The sequence below is a fragment of the Coffea eugenioides genome, chromosome 1, assembly GCF_003713205.1.
Source record: "Coffea eugenioides isolate CCC68of chromosome 1, Ceug_1.0, whole genome shotgun sequence".
In the NCBI taxonomy this organism is placed as follows: domain Eukaryota; kingdom Viridiplantae; phylum Streptophyta; class Magnoliopsida; order Gentianales; family Rubiaceae; genus Coffea; species Coffea eugenioides.
The window spans coordinates 43785692-43810032 of NC_040035.1; the positions used below are offsets into that span (position 1 = coordinate 43785692).

At 34.8% G+C, this 24341-nt stretch overlaps 2 protein-coding genes across 2 annotated transcripts; both read left to right on the forward strand.

Moving 5' to 3' along the window:
• The first annotated feature begins 392 nt into the window (after positions 1-392).
• LOC113776465 (protein CNGC15b) lies at positions 393-4994 on the forward strand. The gene is made up of 8 exons (XM_027321641.1): positions 393-479; positions 1253-1329; positions 1490-2042; positions 2119-2331; positions 2689-2981; positions 3108-3219; positions 3542-3778; positions 4107-4994. Exons 2-8 carry the CDS (start codon positions 1301-1303, stop codon positions 4803-4805), a joined length of 2136 nt encoding a protein of 711 aa, XP_027177442.1. The 5' UTR covers positions 393-479; positions 1253-1300; the 3' UTR covers positions 4806-4994.
• Positions 4995-12376: 7382 nt separating this feature from the next.
• LOC113750314 (cytokinin riboside 5'-monophosphate phosphoribohydrolase LOG1-like) lies at positions 12377-19693 on the forward strand. The gene is made up of 7 exons (XM_027294310.1): positions 12377-12695; positions 13181-13278; positions 13678-13708; positions 15038-15137; positions 18333-18403; positions 18521-18664; positions 19302-19693. The coding sequence occupies exons 1-7, from the start codon at positions 12552-12554 to the stop codon at positions 19395-19397; spliced, it is 684 nt and encodes a 227-aa protein (XP_027150111.1). The 5' UTR covers positions 12377-12551; the 3' UTR covers positions 19398-19693.
• Positions 19694-24341: the final 4648 nt, after the last annotated feature.

Consider the following 24341-nt stretch of genomic DNA (forward strand, 5'->3'; position numbering starts at 1 on the left):
TGAAGTTTCCCAAATATATTCATCTTCCAAAGAAAATAAAGAAAAGATATCAAAAGAAAAAGGAACATGAACAGAAAAGTTTCCTTAACTCCTCTCCAAACTTTGAACCTGTACTTTTCCAACAGTTGCAAAGCCTCATACATTATAGCCTATAGGGATGGAAAATGATGCTAGTATGGTTGGCAATTCGGCATATTGATAATGGTAATCAAATGACATAAACTTCTGGAAACTTGTCTTTTCTTTTATTTTCCTCTGACTTTCAAAGTATCAGTGTGAAAACGAGAAAATTGATTCATCCATCTTTATTGATTATTCCCTTCTGATCGCCAAAGCATCATCATGGGGTGAGTTAGTAAGCTTAAACTTTACGAAGAACACAACAAAATCATGCAAAAGAGACTTTGTAACAAAAGGCAGTTTGCAAAAAGATCATTGCCCTCCCACTTGACATCCCTGCATATCCCAGAAAAATGCTGGTATATCTTTCTGTACATTTGTTTGCAGCATTTTCATTGAACCCTACAAGCATCTTCAGTAGATTCCATTTTGTTGCTAATCTCTATTTCCAGAAAAGATTGTTTCTTGATATGGACATCTCATGGACACATTTGGTTCGAAGAACTGTGATTTTTGTGTTAACTACATTGGATTTTTTACTCTCTTAAATGGGAATTCTTTCATGTTTTTTCTGGTATAACTTGAATCATATTAATATTTATCATTTGAATATTAGAACCCACAATTTGTTTTGTCATGTAATGGTGGAAAAATCAGTTATTATGCTCCTTTCCACTTTAAACGGTTCATTACTTCTAGAACAGTAGCTTAAAGATTTTTGAACCCGGGACGGTTTGGGGATAGATTTGAACTGCAAATTTAATGTTCTTAGGCTAATGCATATGATGCATAGTTGGTTGACTGGTTCTTGCTTCGACTGGACTTCGAATCCGAGGCTTTTTCCAAAGTGGTTTATGAATTGACTGAATTATATAGGAAATTCGAGGGACTTGGTCACATGGTTGACCTGAACCTTTGGTCCAACTAGGAGGAGATGGTGGATTTTTTGTTATTACTCCATATACAAGTTGATACATAACCTTTTCATTTCTTCACATGATCTCTACTGAAGGAAAGGAAACTACAGCTGGGGCTTCTTTGCTTTGGTGGCTTAGGACTCATAAGCAATCATTTTCCGGTCATACATTACTGGTTAAAATTGATTTGCCTCTTGGTTTTCAATGCTTCACAGATCAATATCTCTAATCCTGAACACCGTGGAAGGTTTTGAGCATTCCACATGGCTTATATTAGTTGCAAGTCTGTAAGGTCGGTCCATTGCTCCCACTTGAGTTTTTTCAGTACTTAATCAACGGATGATTTGTGATCTATGCATGCTTCTAGTTTCAAACATTTGAATTCATAGCGGCATTGTTAAGGTCAGTTTACTGCTCGAGAAACAAGTCTAACTTGGCATCATGACTATCAGATTCCAAGAAGATTGGGAGTCCGCAAGACACCCAACAGCTAACGGAGACAATGGGATTAAGGTCAAGTACAAGATTAATGGAACGGTATTACCAGAGCTGGGCTCTAGGAAGCGGGAGAAGGAGATAGCAAAATGTGGGAAATCTTTAAGAGCTAAAGTTCTGTCCCGAGTTTTCTCAGAGGATTATGAAAGAGTACAGAGAAAAATATTGGATCCTCGAGGACCTACAATTCGTAGATGGAATAAGATATTCTTAGTAGCTTGTTTAGTTTCTTTGTTTGTTGACCCTCTGTTCTTTTACTTGCCTGTGGTAAAAGAAAACGTGTGCATAGAAATTGGAAGTCACCTTGAAATTGCCCTTACAGTGATAAGATCAATAGCGGATATCTTTTACATGATTCAGATTTATGTGCGGTTTCGTACAGCTTATGTAGCTCCTTCTTCTCGCGTTTTTGGGAGAGGAGAGCTCGTTATAGATTCTTCAAAGATAGCAATAAGGTATTTGCGCAAAGGATTTTGGATTGATGTCATTGCTGCACTGCCCCTACCTCAGGTCTGAAATGTTAAATGTTCTTCTTCTTTCCTTCGAGGAAATTGATGATGATACTGACCTTTTTATTGAATTTCAGGTGTTAATGTGGGCTGTCATTCCTAATCTAAGTGGTTCAACGATGACAAAGACCAAGAATGTCCTCAGATTCATTCTTATTTTTCAGTACCTCCCAAGACTATTTCTCATATTTCCGTTGTCAACACAAATTGTTAAGGCTACAGGGGTTGTCACTGAGACAGCTTGGGCAGGAGCGGCTTATAATTTGATGCTCTACATGTTAGCAAGCCATGTAAGTAATTAGAAAGTATTCTCAAATTGACCATGAATAATTATTAAGCTGGACCACTACTGCTCAAATAAGCATGCTCTTTTATTTGCTCAGGACGTTCAACCACATAGCCACTCTGTAATTTATTTCTTACTATCCTGTTTGCTTGAAATGTATATACTTGGTTCTCAGTAAGGATTGGCAAAGCCATGTAATAATAACTGGATCACATGATGCTGTTGGAATTGCCAAATATTTTATGATGAAATTTACTGGCCTTCTGGATATGTTCCATATTAGAACTTGTGTCTTTCAACAGATGGAAAATTAGTGCCTAGCAGGCTCATTGATTTCATCTACAATTTGTTCTAAATTTAGGTTTTGGGAGCTTGCTGGTACCTTCTGTCTGTTGAGAGACAAGAATCATGTTGGATTAATACCTGTAGTCACGAGAACCATATATGCCAAGATGAGTATTTAGATTGCAGGTGGCTTAATGAACCTGGTAGAACTGCCTGGTTCCAATCAAGCAACATCACAACCCAATGTGATCCGAACAGCAGTGCTTATCCATTTGGTATATATGGAGATGCAGTAACGGTTGATGTTACATCTGCAAAGTTCTTCCATAAGTACTTCTACTGCCTTTGGTGGGGCTTGAAGAACCTAAGGTGAGATTCTTTGCTAATCTGCTATATTAGTCAATCTGTTCAATGCATATGAGACATCATTCTTTGATAATTTGTGATATGGTCATCATGTTGATTTGGTTCCTGAACTCTTGTGGTTATATCCAGTTCGCTAGGGCAAAATCTTTCTACAAGCACATATGTTGGAGAAATACTTTTTGCAATTGTTGTCGCAACACTTGGCCTAGTCCTCTTTGCCTTGCTTATTGGCAACATGCAAGTAAGTTTCTCTATTTAATTAATATGTTATTGGGTTCATTCAACTTCTTGTGCTATGAGAGTCTATGCATGTATTTGAGGATAAAAAGGGCTGGAGTTTAATTAAGGTTTCACTCAGCTCAATTACTTCAATTCTTTACATGATTGCTCAACCTTTTTACCTGTAGCCGTATAAAGTCCTCTAGGCCAAACTATCTATCGTGGACACATGCATTTTCTTTGTTAATTCATGATAGAAATTCCGTTTAGAGTTTAGTTTCTTAAACCACTTTATGGATTTTCCCTTTATGAACTTTAAAATGCTGATATACCTTCACTGGCAGACATACCTCCAATCAACAACAGTAAGATTAGAGGAATGGAGGATCAGGAGGACTGATACAGAGCAATGGATGCATCACAGGCAGCTACCTCAAGAGTTGAGACAGTCCGTCAGGAAGTATGATCAATATAAATGGGTTGCTACAAGGGGAGTTGATGAGGAGGCTCTTCTTGAAGGACTTCCACTGGACCTTCGAAGAGATATTAAACGCCACCTTTGTTATGATCTAGTTCGACGAGTAAGTCTTAGTTTTGTGCTTATTTTGCAGCATTTGGTGTAGAGTTTCATATATACTTTGCTGGTTGCATTAAGGGCACGTAGCCACCTCAGATTCAACATTTGAGCTGTATAAAACATTGTATGGCTCATGTCTAGAATCTTTACCAATTTGTTAATCTGTAGCCCAATTCTGTCAATTGTCCTAGAAATAGGACAAAATTGAATGTCATTTCCTGATCCAAGAATAACGGACATTAATACAAAGCAATTGTACAATAGGGGAGGAGATTCTTTTAAAATCGTTTTATGTACTTGACATTTGCATTGTCGGTTTACCATATGAACAGGTGCCGTTATTTGATCAAATGGATGAAAGAATGTTAGATGCCATATGTGAGCGGCTTAAGCCTGCTCTTTGCACTCAAGGGACTTGTCAAGTACGTGAAGGCGATCCTGTTAATGAGATGCTGTTCATAATTCGAGGGAACCTTGATTCTTACACCACCAATGGCGGACGTACCGGTTTCTTCAATTCATGCCGCATCGGTCCGGGTGATTTCTGTGGTGAGGAGCTGCTGACATGGGCCCTTGACCCGCGTCCAAGTGTCATCCTTCCATCTTCCACCCGCACTGTGAAAGCCATCTCCGAGGTAGAGGCTTTTGCCCTCATAGCAGAGGACCTAAAGTTTGTAGCAGGCCAATTTCGAAGATTGCATAGTAAACAACTTAGGCACAAGTTCAGGTTCTACTCGCACCAGTGGCGAGCATGGGCAGCTTGTTTCATCCAAGCAGCTTGGCGCAGGTACAAGAAGCGCAAGAGTTTGTCTGAACTTCGGACTCTGGAGAGCCTGAGCTCCGAAACTGAATCATCAGATGGACAGCCAGACGGTGATGGTCCTCCTCCACCTGGTTCAGGTTTCTCTGTGTATGCAGCAAGATTTGCGGCCAGTAGACGAGGTCTTCACAAGCACTCAGGATCAGATTCGAGCTCAGTTGGTGCGCTGCAGAAACCAGCTGAACCTGATTTCTCTGTAGAAGAGGAATAAGTTGACAATAGTAGCGCATAAAGGTACAAGAGTGAGCTGTACATTAACCTTGTTCTCCATACTCTTGAAATATGTTCTGTAAGACTTCGAAAGAGCTACTAACGCTCCTTCTACCTGTACATTGTGCTGAGGCTGTGAATAAAAGTGGAAATAAAGCTTGTAAGAAAATATTTGCCTGTTGCATTGTGAGAATTACACGAGCCAGCAGCAAATCTCAGAAACCTTGAATACTAAAAAAACCACAAATTAGGACCTTTGAGCAAATTGGATCATGATGGGAATTCAAGTTGGGTTCAGTCCATTGGCCCGTAGACCAAACTGACTCATGGGCTGTGGGGAAGTCTGAGTCGACCAGATGCAATCAAGTAAATGCCGGTAATGCTTAGAGCAATAGCCACCCACAAGTCAGAACCACAGGCATTGTGATGCATGACATGTTTGATTCGTTGTTTATTATTATTATTATTTTTCCGAGGAGGTTTTAATATAATGACTTAAAGTTGATAATTTAGAAATTAGAGATTCTGAATTCAATTTCTTCTACCCGTTCAACTTTCCCTTCCTACTTCTTAGATCCACCCCTCTTCCTCTAAAAGAAAATAATACTCTATTTTTAGAAATTTGTTTCGTTCGTGCCGCTCCTAATAATTAATTGTTTTAATATTTCATCCAAAAAGGTATTTATATATATAATTAAAACTTCAAATTCTCCTCGAGAACAAGTTTCTTTTGGGGTCTCAATTAATTTTTATTCTTAACTAAAGGTAGAAGGGACAGCAAATCAAGTAAATAAATATTAATCTCAGAAATCTCGTTGAGCCGTGCATGCTCTCCAATCACCAAATTTAGAATCTCAAATTGGAATTCTACCTGCGAAAATTCAAGAAATGAGTCATATAGATTTGAAACAAATTATTGCACCCCGGATTTGTTGTGGCTAACTAATTTACTGACAAATAATTCAAAACAAAGTCAAGTCAAATAAACCAATGATGATAGCAAAAATAGTTATGAAAAAAATTTAAGGATTAAAAAAAGAAAGGAAAAGAGTAGTGGGAAATGTCATCCTTTTATAAATTGGGTTTGTCTAACGGGTACTTTATGAATATTTGTTAAACTGTAATTCAGCTGTTCAATTTTTTAAAAGGTTTGCCTAACGGATGTCTGATAAACACTCGTCAAAATGTATTTTAGGTGTTAAATTTTTTTAAAAAATAAAATTAATTAGAAAAAGTGCATAAATGCAAAAAGAAGAAGAAGATAATAATTAAAATTAGTGAAAGTGTATAAATATAAAGAAGAGTAATGATTGTAATGTGTGTATTTAAATAGTAGTAAGTTATGTGTGAATTAAGTTCATGAACGAATGCTCATTAAACACTCTTTTAAAAAAATTAGTGTACCCTTTGCATGGACATGAAGTGATTTTTTAAACTTGCATTTTTTTAGATGAACTATTCCAATATTATCTGTCACTGAAAAATACAAAGATTCGTCTCTCTTCCTAAATTATCTGTCAGTCAAATAAAGAAATTACAGAGATTCGTTTGGTATTTCATATTAGGACCCACTCATTCTCATCTTGTCATGCTAAAGTTAGTAGTACCAGAGAAGTAATTTGGGTAAGTTTCACTGGCAGATTTTGTCTCGTAATCAATAATGTTATGTTTGTATCTAGAAATGATGGTGAGTGAGTCTTAGCGCCGTACAATTAAGCAATAATAAGGGTTGAATTCAATCACTAATACTTCAAAGATTCTCATGCAATGTAATGATGTTCTTAATTGAGTGATCCAAAAGAATTGAATTTAGTCTCGTTTTTCTACAACTTTCTCTTTTCACGTTGGATTTTAGTCAAAATTGGCCATTCAAGCATTGGAAAAGAAATTCACTGGTGAAAATTAAGAGAAATTACTCAACGGCTGTGGACTAAAAACAGAAGTTGATTAATGATTACTCGGGATTTAATGATCAAAATGAACATTAGCGTCAAAATTAAGTTGGCAATCCGCAGGACATTCTCACCTTGATTTTACGTTTGTCCGAGAAATAGTTAAACTCCCCCCCCCCTTCTCCCACCACCAAGCCCCCCTTAAGAAGTACTTCGCTGTAGAAAGATGTGACGAAGCTTAAGAAAATCCAGACCTCAAGAAAGCTCTTATATTATATACACTCTGCTGAAGTACGACAAAAAGTCTCTATTATGTCTATTGGCGAAAGTGAATTTTTATGCATCTGTCGGTGTGGATTAACTATATGTTCAAAAGAAATTTGCACATCTATCTACAAATTTTAGTTCAACTATTTTCTTTTCCGCCAAGGACACATCATATCCCAACCATAAATTAGTTCACAACTCTATCGGGTTTCCCACCATTTTTTTTTTTTTTTTTTGGATAAAAAGCAAATTTCATTAATAAATTTTTGAAACGATTTGATTTACATCACTGCTCTACTAATAGCAGGTTACAACTGCACTAGAAATTACAGATCTACAATTTAACATATACAATAAATTCGAAAAAACATGATAAACAGATCTAAAAAAATGCAACTCTATCGACTTTCCTTCATTTCTTGAATAGTAAAAAAAGCACACTTGAATTTTGGTTTGATCCCTAAATTAATTAGATTTCCATTTGAAATGCTGAAGCGTTCAATGAATGAACACAAGGAATAAAAGTGGGATGCAGGTGGTCCTGGTCCTGGTCCTGCTGAATAGTCTTAATCAGAGGTTGAGATGCAAGAACTGGCTGGCCGCAGCAGCAGCAAAAGAAACCAACTGCCAATTCCATACTGATCGGTGGATGATCAAACAAGTCGAGGTTATTACACCACACAACTGCAAGTTGGTTTTAGGAGTCTTACGTTGGAGCCATCACTTGGGCCGAATATTCCGTCATTTCCTGCTACGGAAAGCCATTGCAGCTTCGGATCATCGTTCATTCACCTTCATTTCCAGATGAGCTGCTGAAACATACGTATCGAAGCTGCACATTATTCTGTATTTTGTTTTTTGTCACCAAAGATCTTTTAACTTTCACGTGAAAAGTGTTCAAATTAAAGAAATTTCGTTTTTTTGCTGTAAGCTGGTACAATATCTCATGGTGATTGATCACAATTTAGCTTCACGAAAAATCACTCTTTCCAAATTTCATGAGTTAAATTTGTTCTTTAATTAGTATTCTAGCTCAGCTTAATCCCGCTTTCTAGTAGTGTTAAAGACGCTTTTCTATAAGCGAGGAGTATTCGGATGAAGTCATGGCAACTTGTGTTATAAAATTTCATTTGACTTAAACGTGTTGTTTGGCATTGATATTCCAGGACTTGGTCAAATTAATCATCGTTTTGTCTTACAACAAAGCATGTTCACTTAACTTTTCTGCATATGATGCTGTAGTGTATGTTTAATCTATCATTAAAGCAGCGACACAGATAAAATTGTATTAGATGATTTTCAGCAATCTGTTAATGAAATTTGTTTTTTATCAAAAAAGAAAAAAGAAAAATTTCTTCACACAACGTACTGATTTATGCGCTCAATCACAAGTTCTAGCTCTTTTTTCCCCGTTGTAGAAGGAATGGAGGATTTGAATTCGACGCCCCTGAAATTTAGGTTAATGTTCTTATTAATTTGTAAATTAGCGTCATTTGAAAAACCTAGTGATGTTTTCAGATTTTTGTGTTAATTCAATAGATGTATTTTGGATAGGTAAGATTCGATTTGCAAAAGAAAAGATAAATGTTGCATCAGTCGGAACATGAATTTCATGACAGACCGTGCAACTTCTCGTGAAAAATGGAAAAGGTACTACCCTTACCTTAGGTGTAAAACGAGAGGTTTTTCTGGCTAACTAAAGCCAGAAAATGCTGTAGATTTTGATTCCTAATGCCATGAAAAAATCAAGATCAGCTTTAAATTTTGAGGGGACCTTTGCTGGTGTTATGATAAATCCACGTCTACAGAAAATGGATAGATTCCTAATCTTGGATGCTTTGAGCTTTAGGAAAAAATGAAAAAGGACCACGAGTTTTTGTTTTTTTTGTGAAAAGTTTTGAATTCAGAACTTACCGCTTATAATTCCTTTCACCTTACCATCCAATCCAATACTTTTCATGAGTATTCGTATGTCGCGTAAACTCTATACTCTGTAGTTTTATTTATTTCTCACAACGGTCAACAATCAAAATGTTTTTTCTTAGACATGCAAGTTTCTCTGAGAAGAAAAAGATTTTGTCCAAGTTGATTTATTAAAAATGAAGGATAAAAAATTCGACAAGGTCATGCTGGTGATACGAATCTTTCATGAAAGTGGCGTTTCATAAACATGTAGACTTTTATCATCTGGACATTTTGGTGAAAGAAGATTGGATCATTTTCCTGATGTGTGTTTGTCTATCATTGGCAAGAAAGTGAGAAGACAAGAAAAGCATAAATTAGTGGGGGGATGCCATTGCACTGCTTTCTTGCAAGAAATAGTAAGGCAAGCAACCCTCCCTTTCCTGGGGTGGGAACACGTACGTGTTAATCAATGATTTAAAGAACATATATTTAAAAAAATTTCTGAAATTATATAATGCACCATCATATATGATGAAGACATCTTGTCATAAGACCAATCTGATTATCCAATTTACCTAGTCACACAATTGATGATTGTCATCATTTTAAGCTTGAAGGGAGTGGAGAAAACAACTAACACTTACACTTGATATATATTATAGGAGACGAATTAACATAAAGGTAAAATCGATTCACACTTGGTGAAATTTAAACTCGGAAGTTTTTGTTCTTCTAATTCTTAAGATCTTAATCTTAATTGCTAAAAAACTTGCTAGAATACATATCATTATTATGTGCTGTGAAGTTTTGTATAAGTTGATCTTTCGACAGAAATTTTAAAATTATTTTACTCAGATAAAGCAAATTTCATGAAATATGTACCCAGATAACAAGGTCTTGCACGGTGAACTTGAGATAGTAGTGTTTCTATTTTTCGTAAAGAAGAACAAAGGCAATGGAGGACAGAGGACGTGTTCGAACTTGGAATTTTATGGTGGTGTAACCTTGCAGGGGACAGGGACTTTGGTTGACCATGGATTAGATTCTTGGTAGGCTGTTCTTTGCCTGGAATGGAGATGATTGTATTGTTTGCTGATGCTACAAGCCTACAACAACGTCAACAAAGATGTTCTGATTTCCACTGCTGTTCAGAAATTTGTAGGGGTGACCCGTTGAAGGTCATAAAGCTAGTCTTCTCTAAAAGCAGAAGGCATTTGGTGCCTTAGAAATGTTTCCGACAAAATGCTTCTAGTAATTGTGCATTTTCTCCTTCGAAATTTGGAACATTGAAAATGCAAATAAGGAATGACTAGCTTTATAATCAGTGCTATGCACAGGAATTGTAAATTTTTAAAATTAATTAAAATTTAAAATAAAGATATAATAGTTAACCTAAAATACTTACAATGAATGCAAAAAAACTAAGAGTACATGAAATTTTTGTATGCTCGTATAAATATTAATTCTTATCATAATCTATGATTATGCTTAAAAGATGTAGGCATATTTTTCTCTAATATTTAATTTCCAACAATTGTAGCTACAACTCTTTTTCAGGGCCCTTGCATATATACTTTAAAATATAAGTACTTGCTTTATTCCCATGTTTAAACATGGGATGCAATTATTGAATTTCTTAAAATCAAGATAAAAACCAAAATCTGTTGTAATTTATTAAAACTTTCCATAAAAGGTACCTACTATAAATTGGTTTAGTTATTTTTTTAATTCATTAGAAAATAAAAATCAAGAATAAGTTGAATATTTGAAATATTAAATTAGATTATTTTATTATAACAATTTGACAATCTCCATAACTTCAAACCCTCCTAGTACATTATTATGTTTATAAATATTTAAGAAGCAGGGAGGAAAAGGGGATTTCCATCTTAGCGATTGGATCGTGTTTGTAAACATGCTTATATTTTTCAACCAATTATTTTAAATTAATGCAGTATTTAAAGTAATAAGATTTGGATAGAACTTAACCGCTTTGTTAATTTGAATATAGATTAGATTTTGTTAGATTTACAAGTAGATTAGATTTGGTAGTAATATTTGAAATATGTAAAAATAAGTATTAACTAATAAGTCTATCGATTGTACTATTTGAACAGAACATAATATTGGGATAGAGTTTAATTGATTTGTTGAATATGAAAGCAAATAAAATTAGAATTCGGATTATGAAAATCATTAGAGAATTCAAAGAGTGAAATTATATGAAAATTGGACATGTTAGCCTTATATAACATAACACATTTGATATTGAAGAATGTTAAGTGATGAGCTTAAAATTTTTAAAGCATTAGAAAAATTGTAAAACACATACCAAACTATTAATTTTAGAAAACGTCTAGAATATCTCAACTGATAAATAGATAGATTAGGGAGGCTTATTGATTAATTAGTTTAATTATAATTAGCTTAACTACAATTTTTACCACCAATTGGAAGCGTTAAAGTAAAGAATTTTTTGAAAGATTAATCTTGTATACACTATCACCGTTAAATATATGACACATGTGTTACTCATGTATCATTCATTCGATCGTGACAGTGTTTACTTTTTTCTAATTAGTACTTTGATTCCTGTGTAAATGCCGTACATGTCGTCCTCTTGGAAGGAACTTGCGTTATTGGAAACATCGATAAAGAGAATAATAATCGGAGAAACCGTGTCGACTGTTGAGGTTCAGAAGTCTTCCCACAGCAAGAACTTATCCATTTCTTTTTCAATTATTGTTAGTTTCATTTGCTAGAATGACATTTACAGATTAAGTTCTGTTCTGCTAGGAACATCCTAAGCTACCCGAGTGAGTCCAATCTGGAAGTTCATATCAGAAACTTTAATGATGCTTTTTTCTTTGCTGCCCTCCAATCAAATGAAACCATCTAGAAACGATTACCACATGGGGCTTGGACACAAGTCATTGTCTTCTTTTTTAAATAAATAAATAACAACAGGAGATCACCAGCTAATACTACACTTCTGAATCTTGTTTTTCTTTTCTTTTCTTTTTTTTTTTCTAATTTTACATAGCTAAAGCGACCAAAATATGGCAATTTTGACTAAGAAAAATTTCACAAGGCTAAAGAGAACCAATTAAATGAAGATAGATGAGCACAAATTTCAAAAGAATGCTTCCCAACATAGACGCTTTTACAGTATACTTCCTCATGACAATTGTATAGCATCTTCAGTGCTTTACTGTATCAAACTGTCAATTGAATCTCGCATTTTTTCTGTTCCTGTTGTGTGATCAAAAGAAAAACTCAGCGACCCTTCACAACTGGATGGAGAGAAATTACGTTAGCATCACGGACAAAAATAGTAGTAGTTGATTTTTTTCAACCCCGAGACTATTGGCTTTTTTACGACAGTTAAATGCAAATTTACCGTATTATGCTTCTGAATATTAGCTTCAATATAAGGCACAAAAACACAAGTCAAATGCCGTCCAGATACAATATGAAAAGAACATAAATTTTAGACATTTCCTTTGGCCGTACTATACTAAAAGGAGGAGAGCGATAGGGGGCTATTTCAATTTTTTTTTTGCAAAAATTTTCTCCAAGAAGTAGGGCGTTAAATTTTACTTTTGGCTCTTTTACAACAGTGAGGCAACGGGCGAATGTTAGCCAAGAAGAAGAAGAGGGGCTGCCAACAGATCTGAAGAGAGATGGAAGTAGGGAAAGAGACAGAGGTGGAGAAAATGAAGGAAAGGAAGCAATCAAAATTCAATAAGATATGCGTCTTTTGTGGAAGTAGTTCTGGTAAGAAGACTTCCTACAAAGACGCTGCCACTGAGCTGGGCGAGGAATTGGTATGTTGCCGTAACAGCACTGCTTTCTTGAAGTGATATCGCTGCTCTGTTTTTCCTCTGTTTCTAGCCGTGTTTCCAACAACTTCTTTGGAACTCTCTAGTTTTTACAGCTTCGTGTTTCTGTCGGCCGTTTCCATGACTGGTTGCAGACGTAGTTTCTCTTCTCGTATTCTAAAGCCCCAAAATCCAAACACCCCTCGCCCCCCCCCCCTCCCACCCCCAAAAAAAACTCCTGCACGTAAGCATGCAGCTTGGTAGGTGGACAAGTGCATGAGCATGCATGACATCTTTCAGCAATAATAATGACTTTCCATCGTTCATAATTTGCAGGAACATTCACAGTCTTCATAAGATTCTCTTTCATCTGGTGCACTTGTCTTGATTTGTCGAGTTTCAGACCAGATGCACTAGTTTTCTAGCCCTATAGTCTCCTCATTTTCATTTTAGAATTTTCTAATGTTCTACATGGTTCACTATAAATTAAGGTGTCAAGGAATATAGGGCTGGTTTATGGAGGAGGAAGCATCGGTTTGATGGGCTTAGTTGCCCAAGCTGTCTACAATGGCGGTTGCCATGTTCTTGGGCAAGTTCCTTCTATCCTAAACTTCTTCTTCCTTCATTTTTTTTTCTTCTCAAATTTGCTGGGCTCCAAATCCCATTACACTTTCCTTGTACCAATCTCCATCACGTTGTCTATTTTCCCATGTATGAATATATTTCGATGTTATCTTCATAGTATATCACAATAGTGATGCAAACTGAAATTAACGTGATGAGAAAATAAAGAATGAGATGACGAGTGACTTGGAAACTGAAATAGAGATTTCCAAGCCATTTTTTTTTTTTTTTTGCTCTGTAATTTCAAAAATTTTGAATCCAAATGATTCTGCATTTTAATAATGTAGATAAGGTTGGACCTTGTTGAAGCAGTATGTTGTAATGACCTTCAAAACTAATTTTTTTGTCATTTTCTTGTCTGCAGAGTAATTCCCAGAACCCTCATGCTTAGAGAGGTATGTCAAATGTCACCTTAATTTATTTATTTATTTGTTGAGAACCCTACCATAGTATTATTAATTCTTAATCTTCTTAATAGTTATGTCTAAGTGCATGCTGTGTAAGTAAGGAGCATTATCTGCATGTCCCTTGATTATTTTTTTTCTCTGTGAAGCTTTTTCATCTTGTGGTATCCCCTTTCACTTCAATTTCTACCTCACCTTTGTTATCTGCTATATGGATTTCCATTTTCCACATTCTCTCTGTTCTGCATGCTCTTGCATTTTGTCTCATGCTTCAGAATTCTCTCTTAACTATCCAATAATAGTTTACCCCTCGATGTAGACAGCTGAGTCCACCGTTCTTTATTATATGCCTTGAGTTTATCATCCTTTTGTCTCACTTTCATGTAGCTGCTCATATTGCCTTTGACCCCAAAAAAACCAGAAGAATAAAACACTCCAAAAATCAACAACTTTTGTTTCCTATCTTCTTGACACATTGAGAACGTTGTGTACTAGAATGCTCGGTACATTATTCATGATGTGAATCTCTTCACCTAACCATATACTTTATGTTCTGATGGAACTTTTAATGCCTTTCATCTAGTCCCGTACTCTGATTATTTCACAAGGTCTTGTCTTATTAGGTGATACTTACACATTTGAAGACTAGGTAAAATTGTTGCCAGACTAAAAAAGAAGACCAGGCAGATTATTGCAAGAGTGAAAAGTACATAGGCTGGATTTTCGAAGTAATAAATCATTAGGATGTTTAATGAAAACAATTGCAAAAACATGGTGGACGCTGTAACATTTTGGAAATACATGTTGGGGGAAACTTTTAATTACCGTCTGGTGACAAACCGATTCTTTGATTTTTTTTTTTTTTTGTCAAAAAAAATGCAAATATTAACTCGATTGGAAGCATAACAACTTCTGAATTTTTGTTTTCCCTATGCATCACGGAATACTAAGTACTAGAAAGAGAAATTTTATTTTTTTCATTGAAAAAAAAAAAGAAAAAAGGAAAGAATCAAGATAAAATATCCCATAAAACATATACCTATGCTATGCCAGCCTTCCAAAAAAACTTCTTGTATGGCATGATTGCTATTTGACACCAAAAAGAAGGGAAAAAAAGGTATGGCATGGTTACTGAAATAACCAGTGGATAGTATGGTGGAATTTTGGCGTTGTATCTATCTTAGAATCCCTATCCCAGTGTCAAGTTGTGTGGCGCGAGGGCGGGGCTTGCAGGTAGCTGGTTACTTCCCTTTGTTTGTTGCGAATGCTGGTGAACGGCAGCAGTCGTGTTTATTGGACTTTTATTTTATGGTAGTACAGATAACTGGTGAAACCGTGGGAGAAGTGAAGGCAGTAGCAAATATGCACCAGAGGAAAGCAGAGATGGCTAGACATTCCGATGCCTTTATCGCATTACCCGGTTAGTATTTCTACTGTCCCTCAAAATTAGGTGCAGAATATTCTAAGTTACTCGACTCGAGTTCGCAAGTAATTCGGTCAATAGTTCGATCAACAATCAAGTTCGAGATATTGAATTGAACTTATGAATCGAGTTTGAGTTCAAAATTCTTCTGCTCGAATAGTGCAATACTCGAATTTGACTACACTCCTACTTAAAAGGTTCCTTGCTCAATGGGCAATTAATATTATCAAGATATGGAGGACTCTTACTTTTTCATCCCTCTCCATATTTTACAGGGTTTGGCTAATTGGTACTTAGTGGAAATTTGTTAAGAGTATCTATTTTTTGATATGGTTAACAGAGAAAAAATATTTAAATACAAGGATAAAATTAATGTATGTCACTATGTGGTAGATCGAGTTGCATCTCTTGGGCTCCACCTATTTGTGCCACATTGGCTTGGAAGTCCACATAGATTTGTCCCAAACCACCAAAGTGAAGATGCAAGAAATTTTCAATGTTTTTAAACTCGGATTGGAGAGTGAACCAGAAAACTTTTTGGCTCACGGTTCAATCGATTCGACCCCAGTTCAAAGATTTATATTTTTTTATTCATTTTAGTATTAAGAATTTTGAATAAAACTAAAATATTTATTTTAGAAATTAAATACTTAATAAAAACCGGTTGAACCTCCCGATTTTTACTGGTTCAACCGATTCTTGATGGATTTTGATCGGTTCAGTTAATTCTTTGGATTTTTAATTGAACCGGACCGGAGGCTTGGCCAGTTCATAGTTCAACCGATTGAATTGGCCGATCAGATCCGATTTTCAAAACATTGGAAATTTTAGAAAACTTTAGACGTTCAGTTTGGCACAGTATTTGAATTGCATTCTAAATTAAAGCCTCATTTTTATCTATTTAGCTACCCATTTTGCAGTAGTGAATGCATTGGAGAGACACTAAAAGTCTACATTAGTTCAGTAGCTCATCATTTCCCTTTTTTTCTTTTAGTTTAAAGGGGGTCTCAAACTTTTTTATGAAAAAAAAGGAAAGAAAGGAAAAGATTTAAGAATTTAATCAAGAAACTCGAAATTACATAGCCAATGTAAGTATCAGCTAAGCTAGGTTCTTTTGGACAATAGCCTATTATCTTAAGACTTTGCCAAACCTAGGTCTGCATCTTATTTTTTTAAGTTAATCTTATATACACTGTCAGTGTATATATTATCATAATTACATGCATGGCATGTGTAAAATTTAAATTTTAAATTCAAATTAAGATTAATCCTTATTTTTGTGCTAGACAATATCCACATTGATTACAAGTCTAATGAGGTCCACACGTTCTGAATTTTAACGTTCTGAATTTTATAAATGTGGTCCGTGATTTATATCAAAAAAGTTAAAAATAGATTCTTAGTACCGGGCCGAACAACCTTCCAAACACGTACTATATGATATTGGACCACACAAACATCCGTGGTTCTGACAAATAAATTCGGTCCGTCTCCTTTTTCAAACCAGGCCAATGAATCCCTACTTGGCCCAGATTTCAGTAGAGCCTTAAACGTCCTAACTTGTGTGACTAAATGATTGATTACCAAATTATAAATAAATAATTTTTTCAAAAAGTACCAAATTAATTAAACTAGGACGAAGAGAGATGAATTTGATCCCAAATATGAAGAGGCAAGCAAAATTTCATTTACAATTGATTATGTTAGGGAGAAACACCACGAGATATCCTATCAAAGAATTTAATAGGTAAGTCAAGAACCCAACTCTAATCCAAAAGTTTAAGATATTAGGTTTCAGACCCTTACTTACATATTAATCGCTTTTTCTCCATCTCTCGAACCAATGTAGGATATAATTCTTTACTTATGAATCTAACAAATCTTCACCTTCATGAGTAACCCCTCACATTAAATCCAAATTTACAAGTTTTTTTTCGAATTCACTTTAATACTCAATGCAATTCCACTTTAACACTTAAAGTCACATTTTCTCCCAATCATGAACTCACTCTTCTTCAATATCCAAAATGGATTTTGGACCCTTACCAACCCTTGACTCTTTTGTTTAACAGCAATCAAACTCCTTGACATTTCAATCCACCAACAAGAAGAGAATTTTCATCGATTCAATTCCGAAAAAAATTCACTTGCCCATGAATAATTCAGTCTCGCAAATCTCCCCCTTCATAAGTAACCCCTCACTTTGAATCCAAATTTGCGAAGTCTTTTTCAAATCCATTTTAATACTCAATACAAGTCCACCTTAACACCTAAGATCACATTTTCTTTCAATTATGGATCCACTCTTCTTCAATATCCAAATTGGATTCTGAACTCTTGTTAACTTTGGCTCTTTGGTCTAAAACTAGCCAAATGATCCACCATTAAAAAGAAAATTTTCACTGGTCCAACTCCGAAAAGAATTTACTTGCCCATGAGTAGCCCAGTTTTCGCAATTTGAAACTCTAATACACACTCTTCTTCAACATCCATATTAGATTCTAGATCCTTACCAACCCTTAACTCTTTAGTCTAATACCAGCCAAACTCCTTGAGATTTTGGTCCACCATCAAGAAGAAAATTTTCACCACCCAACTCTGAGAAGCATTCACTTACCCATGAGTAGGCGAGTCTGGCAAAATTTCCTCTTCATGAGTAAACCCTTACATTAGATCCAAATTTACAAACTCTTCTTCGAATCCACTTTAAACCCATCTTAACACCTAAAGTCTCCTTTTCTTCTAATTTTGGACCTACTTTTTTTCAACATCCAAATTGGATTCTGAACCCCTATCAACCCTTGACTTTTTGGTCTAAAATCAGCCAAACTTCTTGATATTTCGGTCCACCATCAAGAAGATAATTTTCACCGATCCAATTTCGAAAAAAATTCACTTTTTCATAAGTAATCCAGTTTCTCAATCTAAAATTCTGATAACACTTATTAGGGAGAAACACCTCAAGAGAACCCATCAAAAAGTCCAATCTGTAAGTCAAGAATTCAAATCTAATCCAAAAGTTTAAATTATTATGTTTCGGACCTTTACTTATATATTAACCAATCAAACCAATCAATATGGGATATAATGCTTTATTCATGAATCTAACAAATTAAATTGGGCACAAACTGCAATTCACAATTATTATTTGTCCTCAACCGTTATATTAACCAATCTTTTTTGCGCATTTAGGTGGATACGGAACATTGGAAGAGCTTTTGGAAGTGATAACTTGGGCTCAACTTGGTATCCATGATAAACCGGTATCGTATAAGTAATTAGTAATTTTTGTAATTGATACTTGAATTTTTTTTTATGCCCAACTGAAGTCTAGGGACCAAGATCATTAACGGTCTAACTTGGGACATAATATTACGCAGGTTGGATTATTAAATGTGGATGGTTACTACAACTGCTTGTTGTCATTTATAGACAAAGCAGTAGAGGAAGGATTTGTCAGTCCTAATGCACGGCACATTATTGTATCAGCCCCCACTGCCCGGGAGCTAATGAATAAACTTGAGGTAATTATTGTATTCTACGAGGTTAATTCGTGATTTCATCCCCATCTATTATCAAATACAAAGTTTAGGTGTGAATTATCAACTGCTTAGGCTTATTAGTAACTAAGAATGAAGTTAATGTTGTTTTCCTGTTGTTTAATCTTATTCTTTCGAGTATAAGCTAATGGCTAGCTTTACATCTTTTTTCTTTGAAAAAAAAAACTATTTGAATTAATCTTTTATGCGCTGATAGTGTATACATTATTAAACTTAGATACATGATAATTGAGCTTAATTTGAATTATAAATTCAAATTTTTATACATGTGACATGTATCCAGATCCAATAGTGTATTCACTATCAGAGTGTAAAGGATTAATTCAACTTTTTTTATGTATACCACGTTTTGCACTATTTTTCTTATGATAAAACAAATCAATTGATGCCAAAATTCAAGATAACTAATCTTCCATTCGTCTTTGTATTTTTTTTTCCCTTTTGTATATAAACTTTGATTGAAGAGGCAACTTTTGGAGTTATTTTCCTTATTGACTGGGTGAACTAAAAAAGATACAGTTTGAGGGGCATAACTATTGACTCGGTTATGAAAAATAGTTCGAATGAACCACTTTTCTTTTCTTTTCAAATTGAATTTCAGGATTATTTTCCCCATCATGAGATGGTGGCTTCAAAACTGAACTGGGATATCGAACAATTAAGCTACTCATCAACGAAATATGGCGTAGAACGGTAGCGATGTATTCATGGTGGCGACGAAGAGGACTGATTTGTTAGACCAAAAAACTGAAAAAAGGAAGAAGCAGAAATTTGTTCTAGGTTGGGGCTTGGTACATTATTCTTGTGCTTTTAGCTTAATTGTAAATTCTACCTTCATAATATCCCCATTTAACCAACGGCCAAAGCTGGGGGGATTTAAGGGTAACTACACCTGTGAATGTATGGTTCAATATGTGTATGACAGTATGTGGTGCTTGACAATCCTCTCCATTCGTCAACAAGTAGATCTTGATCTAGTGGTTAAGGTTAAGATTTCAGAATCTAAAATTTTTTTATGTTTTGTCTTTCTTCTCTCTTCTCGCTTCTTAAATCTCACATTTCCACACTAGGAATAAAATTTTAAAACAACCGACAATCCTCTCCATTCAGTTAGCATGAAAATTTTATATAGATATCTTTGATTGAAGTTTATGTTTCTTATTACTCACGCATATACGCTGAATGAATTGGAATCGTTGATTTCCATGTAGTAAAGTGAAACATTCCCATGGAGGTAAAAAAGGCAATAGATTGCTTCTTGATGCCTCATAATTGATGGCTTCAGGTTTAATTAAAAGTGTATTAGCAGAATTGTATATTTCGATGAAACATAACAAGCAAAGAAACGCATTGAGAGTGAAACAGGGAGTTTGCATAACAGTTAATCTAAGTATAACCACAGATTTTTAAGTACCTATCTAGTTTTGGTGAAGAGGGAAAAACTAGTAAACTCTAATCTACGAGTACATTCAAGTGAAACTTTTTGGATCTACTAATAAATTTCTTAATTTTAGTAAATGAACCCTTCCAATTATTTGTAATTTTGTACTGATTGGTGTCAAGTGAATCCAATTTAAATTCTAATACCAAAAGTTATTCGAATTACCAAACGGCAATCACTAATCAGGACAGGATCCATTATGCATGCCTCGTATGACACTAGTAGACATGGCATCGATTTTTTGTTGTCCCAAAATAAAAGAAAAACTTGATCACTCAGAAAGAAACCAAGAACCCTTTGTCTTCATCTAAACATTCCTAAACTTGGCCAAGGAAAAAAAAAAGAATATGAAAGATTTCTGAAATTGTGCATCAGGACTAGAATTGTGATGAAAATTTTGTACTACTATGTATGCCTTTGAGAGCGGAAAATGAATGAAATCAAATCAAATTATGTTTCAAAAGTTATCAACCACTTCTCTTCCTACTCTCTAAATCTCGCCCTTTCTCTGTTGGAAATTTTTTTTAAAAAAAAATTGATAAAAACGAACTTTAGAATTTTGATTGGACAGCGTTTGTTTGATATTTATTGAAACGATCCCAGGCCTCGTCTTAATTAACCATGTGAAAGGCCTCGACAAATTCTATTTAGATGTGATTCCACTCATATGCATGTCAAGTGTAGGACCATGAAAACCAGCTTCTGCACATTGACTTTTACAATTTGTTAAGATAACTGTATAGTTTGCACATGAAGACATTTAATTGTACACTGGTTTTTTTTTTTTTGAGAAACCATTTAATTGTAGACTCGGAAGCTGGATCTAAAAGTCGTCGCGCGTTTTACTATTTTACTATTAAACTCAGAGTCTCAGACTTTTAACCTATTAAACACAAAAAGCGCTGACTCAGACTTAACCTTTGTTTTGTTTCCGCGGTAGTCCGACTGATTTCGTAGTAGTTACCAACAGGTTTTGTGATTGATCTCCGTGTACTACCTTGTTATATATTCTTATGTCAAAACTTTACACAGTTTTAGAGAATTAGTTTGGCCGAAAGGTTTGAATACCCTTAAGTTAGGAAAAAAAGAAAAAAAAACTACCGGTTTTTGCTTATGTGGTTGCCACAGCGGCATGTACATCCGTATATAGGTGTTTAAATTAGTAATTAATTCCTTTTCGTCCAATTTGAGCTGCAATCTCAAAAAGTCTGTTTTTTTTTTTTTCGGTCAAAAACTCAAAAAGTCGGTTTTTTTTGTCCATCGTCATTTTATCTATAGAATCCTACACTATTTTAATCTGAGGAGGAGATCCAATCGAATTTAAGGAGACCGATGAGAACTAAATCACTATCGAATCAGACGAATATACTATGCACCGGTTTGAATTTTTTAACACCCCACCAATCCTTAAATAGCTTAGCAGTGGCCACCGGCCTTTCTAAAAAAGTCGGTTGATCGGTGCAGTTTGTGGTCTTTGCTCGCTCTCTAGTGCGTTTGGTTCGAAGTTTGTCAGATGTACAGCTAAATGGGGAATCATGGTTTGACTTTTTCATGGTTCTCAGCTGGTTTTGACTCCGAGAAAAAGAGAATGTTTAGTTAATAGTAACCTTTTAATCTTCGATTTTAGGTTCTAATTAATCAAGAACCAATAATGACTCGCTGATGATGTTCGATGTATGGGAGTTGTGCACGTGAATGAGATCCCAATTAATTTGCATGTGAGTGCCCACACAGTCAAAAGTCTTTAACAAATGATTTGAGAAATGCCTTAGTTAATGAGAACTGATCCGCTTCTTGTCAGCAGGGAAAAAGTTCACAAAAATTGCGATGCACCGTTTTAAATACATCAACTGAAGAGTTATTAATTATTACCTTTGACACCTATCTATTGGGCTATAGTTTGCCTAAGCTAAGAGTTGATTCTATTGTAATCATCCGGGTGAAGAGCGGAGAAACACATTTACAAAGACGTGCAACCATGAGGTTTAATTAATTAAGTAATTAAAGACATAAGGGAGCATAGGAGGTCACCTTCGTTAAGATCTGGAAAAACAACTTTACAAATCAGGCATGTGGGAAAATATGTTTAACCGATCAATCGTTAAAATGAAGCATTAACAACGATCAAGATGTAAACGAATTTAATCAAGCCGAACATTCTAGTATTCTAATTAACTTGTTTAATTATTTTAATAAATATGTAATTTTGTTCAAATTTGACTTGTTTATTTGTCGAATCGAGTTTGAACGAATTTTTTTTTATTGAATTTAAAAATTAAACGCTGTTCAAGTCTGATTCGACTAGTTAACGAACCAATTAAGTTTAAACAAATTCTTATTAAGTCGAACTTGATTCGAATATCGGTTAGTTTGTTTCATCTTGCAACTCTAAAAAGACTTCATGACTTTCCAAACTTGATTTGTTCGAAAATATGTAAAATGAACCTTTTACAAAGACGGTCGATCTATCCAAGAGAAATGTTCTAACTATGCACATATTAACCACAGAGGTCGCCTCCAAGTGGATACTGCACAGAAATATCGGAAAAAGAAACATTATTATTTTAAATATTGATTTACAAACTTTATGAATTACTTCGCTAGATTGCCTATCCTTTCTTTATCATTTGAGTGCTCTTTACCTCTCATGCATAAGACAATGATGAGGTAAATACAGAATGCTTATGACCCAAAAAAAAAAAAAAAAAGAGGAAGAAATAGCAAAAAATCAGAAAAATACAAAGTAGAGGAGGTTAATGCATGGATGACAAGGCCTTCCACTCGTTAATTTAATCTTTCTTCTGAGACTATTAAGTCTGTGACAGCACGGAACGAAGGATTTTGATGACCATTTAATTAGGCCTAAAGACTAAAGTGAAGTGCATTAAAAACAACGTAAAAGAGACTACAGCCAGATACTTTACTTATTATTAGGAATCAAAATTAATATATAGATAGTTCCAAGTTTGCTAATTGTAGGTTGGCCTCACAAAAAGTTTCTAGTAAATAAATAATTGTTCCTTTTCTTTTTTTTTGTAACATATTTGACTGTTTCACATACAAATTTTGGCATCATCTGTGATCCACATACGTTGACTCCCAACTACTCAAGCTATGCATGCTTTAATTTTTAATACCCAACTGAGAAAATTAAGATATACTTGAAAAGATTCCTTTTTTTTTTTTCCATCTTTCCGTATTTCTTCTTAATCCAATAGATAATATAAGCTTAAAATTTTCATTAGTAAAAATGCCTATTGTTGTAATTCATTGTAATTTTTCAATGAATTTTTCCTTGGTTTCCAGTTAAGATTAGCAGTCTTCATCTAAACCAAACATCATAATTTGGTTTTTCTTTTTAATCGAAGAGAAAAGAGAGAAAAAAAAAAAAATAACCCCGAAACCTCATCATATCCAATACATATAACAGTTACACTTTCTCAAAAGTAGCAGTTAGATACTTAGATTAACTTTCATGGAATAACAGCTAATATGTATGTAATACATGCTTTGATCTGGCCAAAACAATGTTAATATTTTCGGTTGGGACAACTCACCTAATTTCTTGAGTTTTGGTGTGCAACTTCAAAGTGCCATCCCCCCAGAAAAAAGAACAATTTAGGCTTCCGAAGGAAAGAAGAAAATTAAAACTTGTAGCGTTTTCTGTTGAATATCTACAATAAAAGACTTTTAAGTTCTCGTTCATGCAAGCAAAATTCATAAAATTAAACATATGGGGTTGCTTGATTTTGAACTTGCCAAAGTTTGGCAACGATGCATTAGCAGAGAGATTGCCGCCACGTCCATGTCCATCTCGATGTTTGTGGCATACATGTAATCTGTACATACGTAAAAAGTCAACCCATGCCAAACCTTATTTTCTTCATAAATCTCTTCATACTCAATGTTTCCTCACATTTTCATTCTCTTCAACTCGAAGCAGTGATTTGCTTTGAAGCTTGGCATCTATTTGTTATCCGAAGAAGAAAAGGCAGACAGTTTTAGCTCATTTTTTGTTCCTTGTCTCGTATGAAAATTATTGCTACTATTTTATCGGTTTTTGGGGTTCGGGTTTGAAAATCCAGCAAGATTAATTTCCGTGTAGGAACTTCTCAATTTCTTGAGATTCGAATTCTAGCTAGCTTTGAGTTTTCTGGAAGAGAATCATATGATCCTAGCTAGGGATTTCAAAAGATTCCG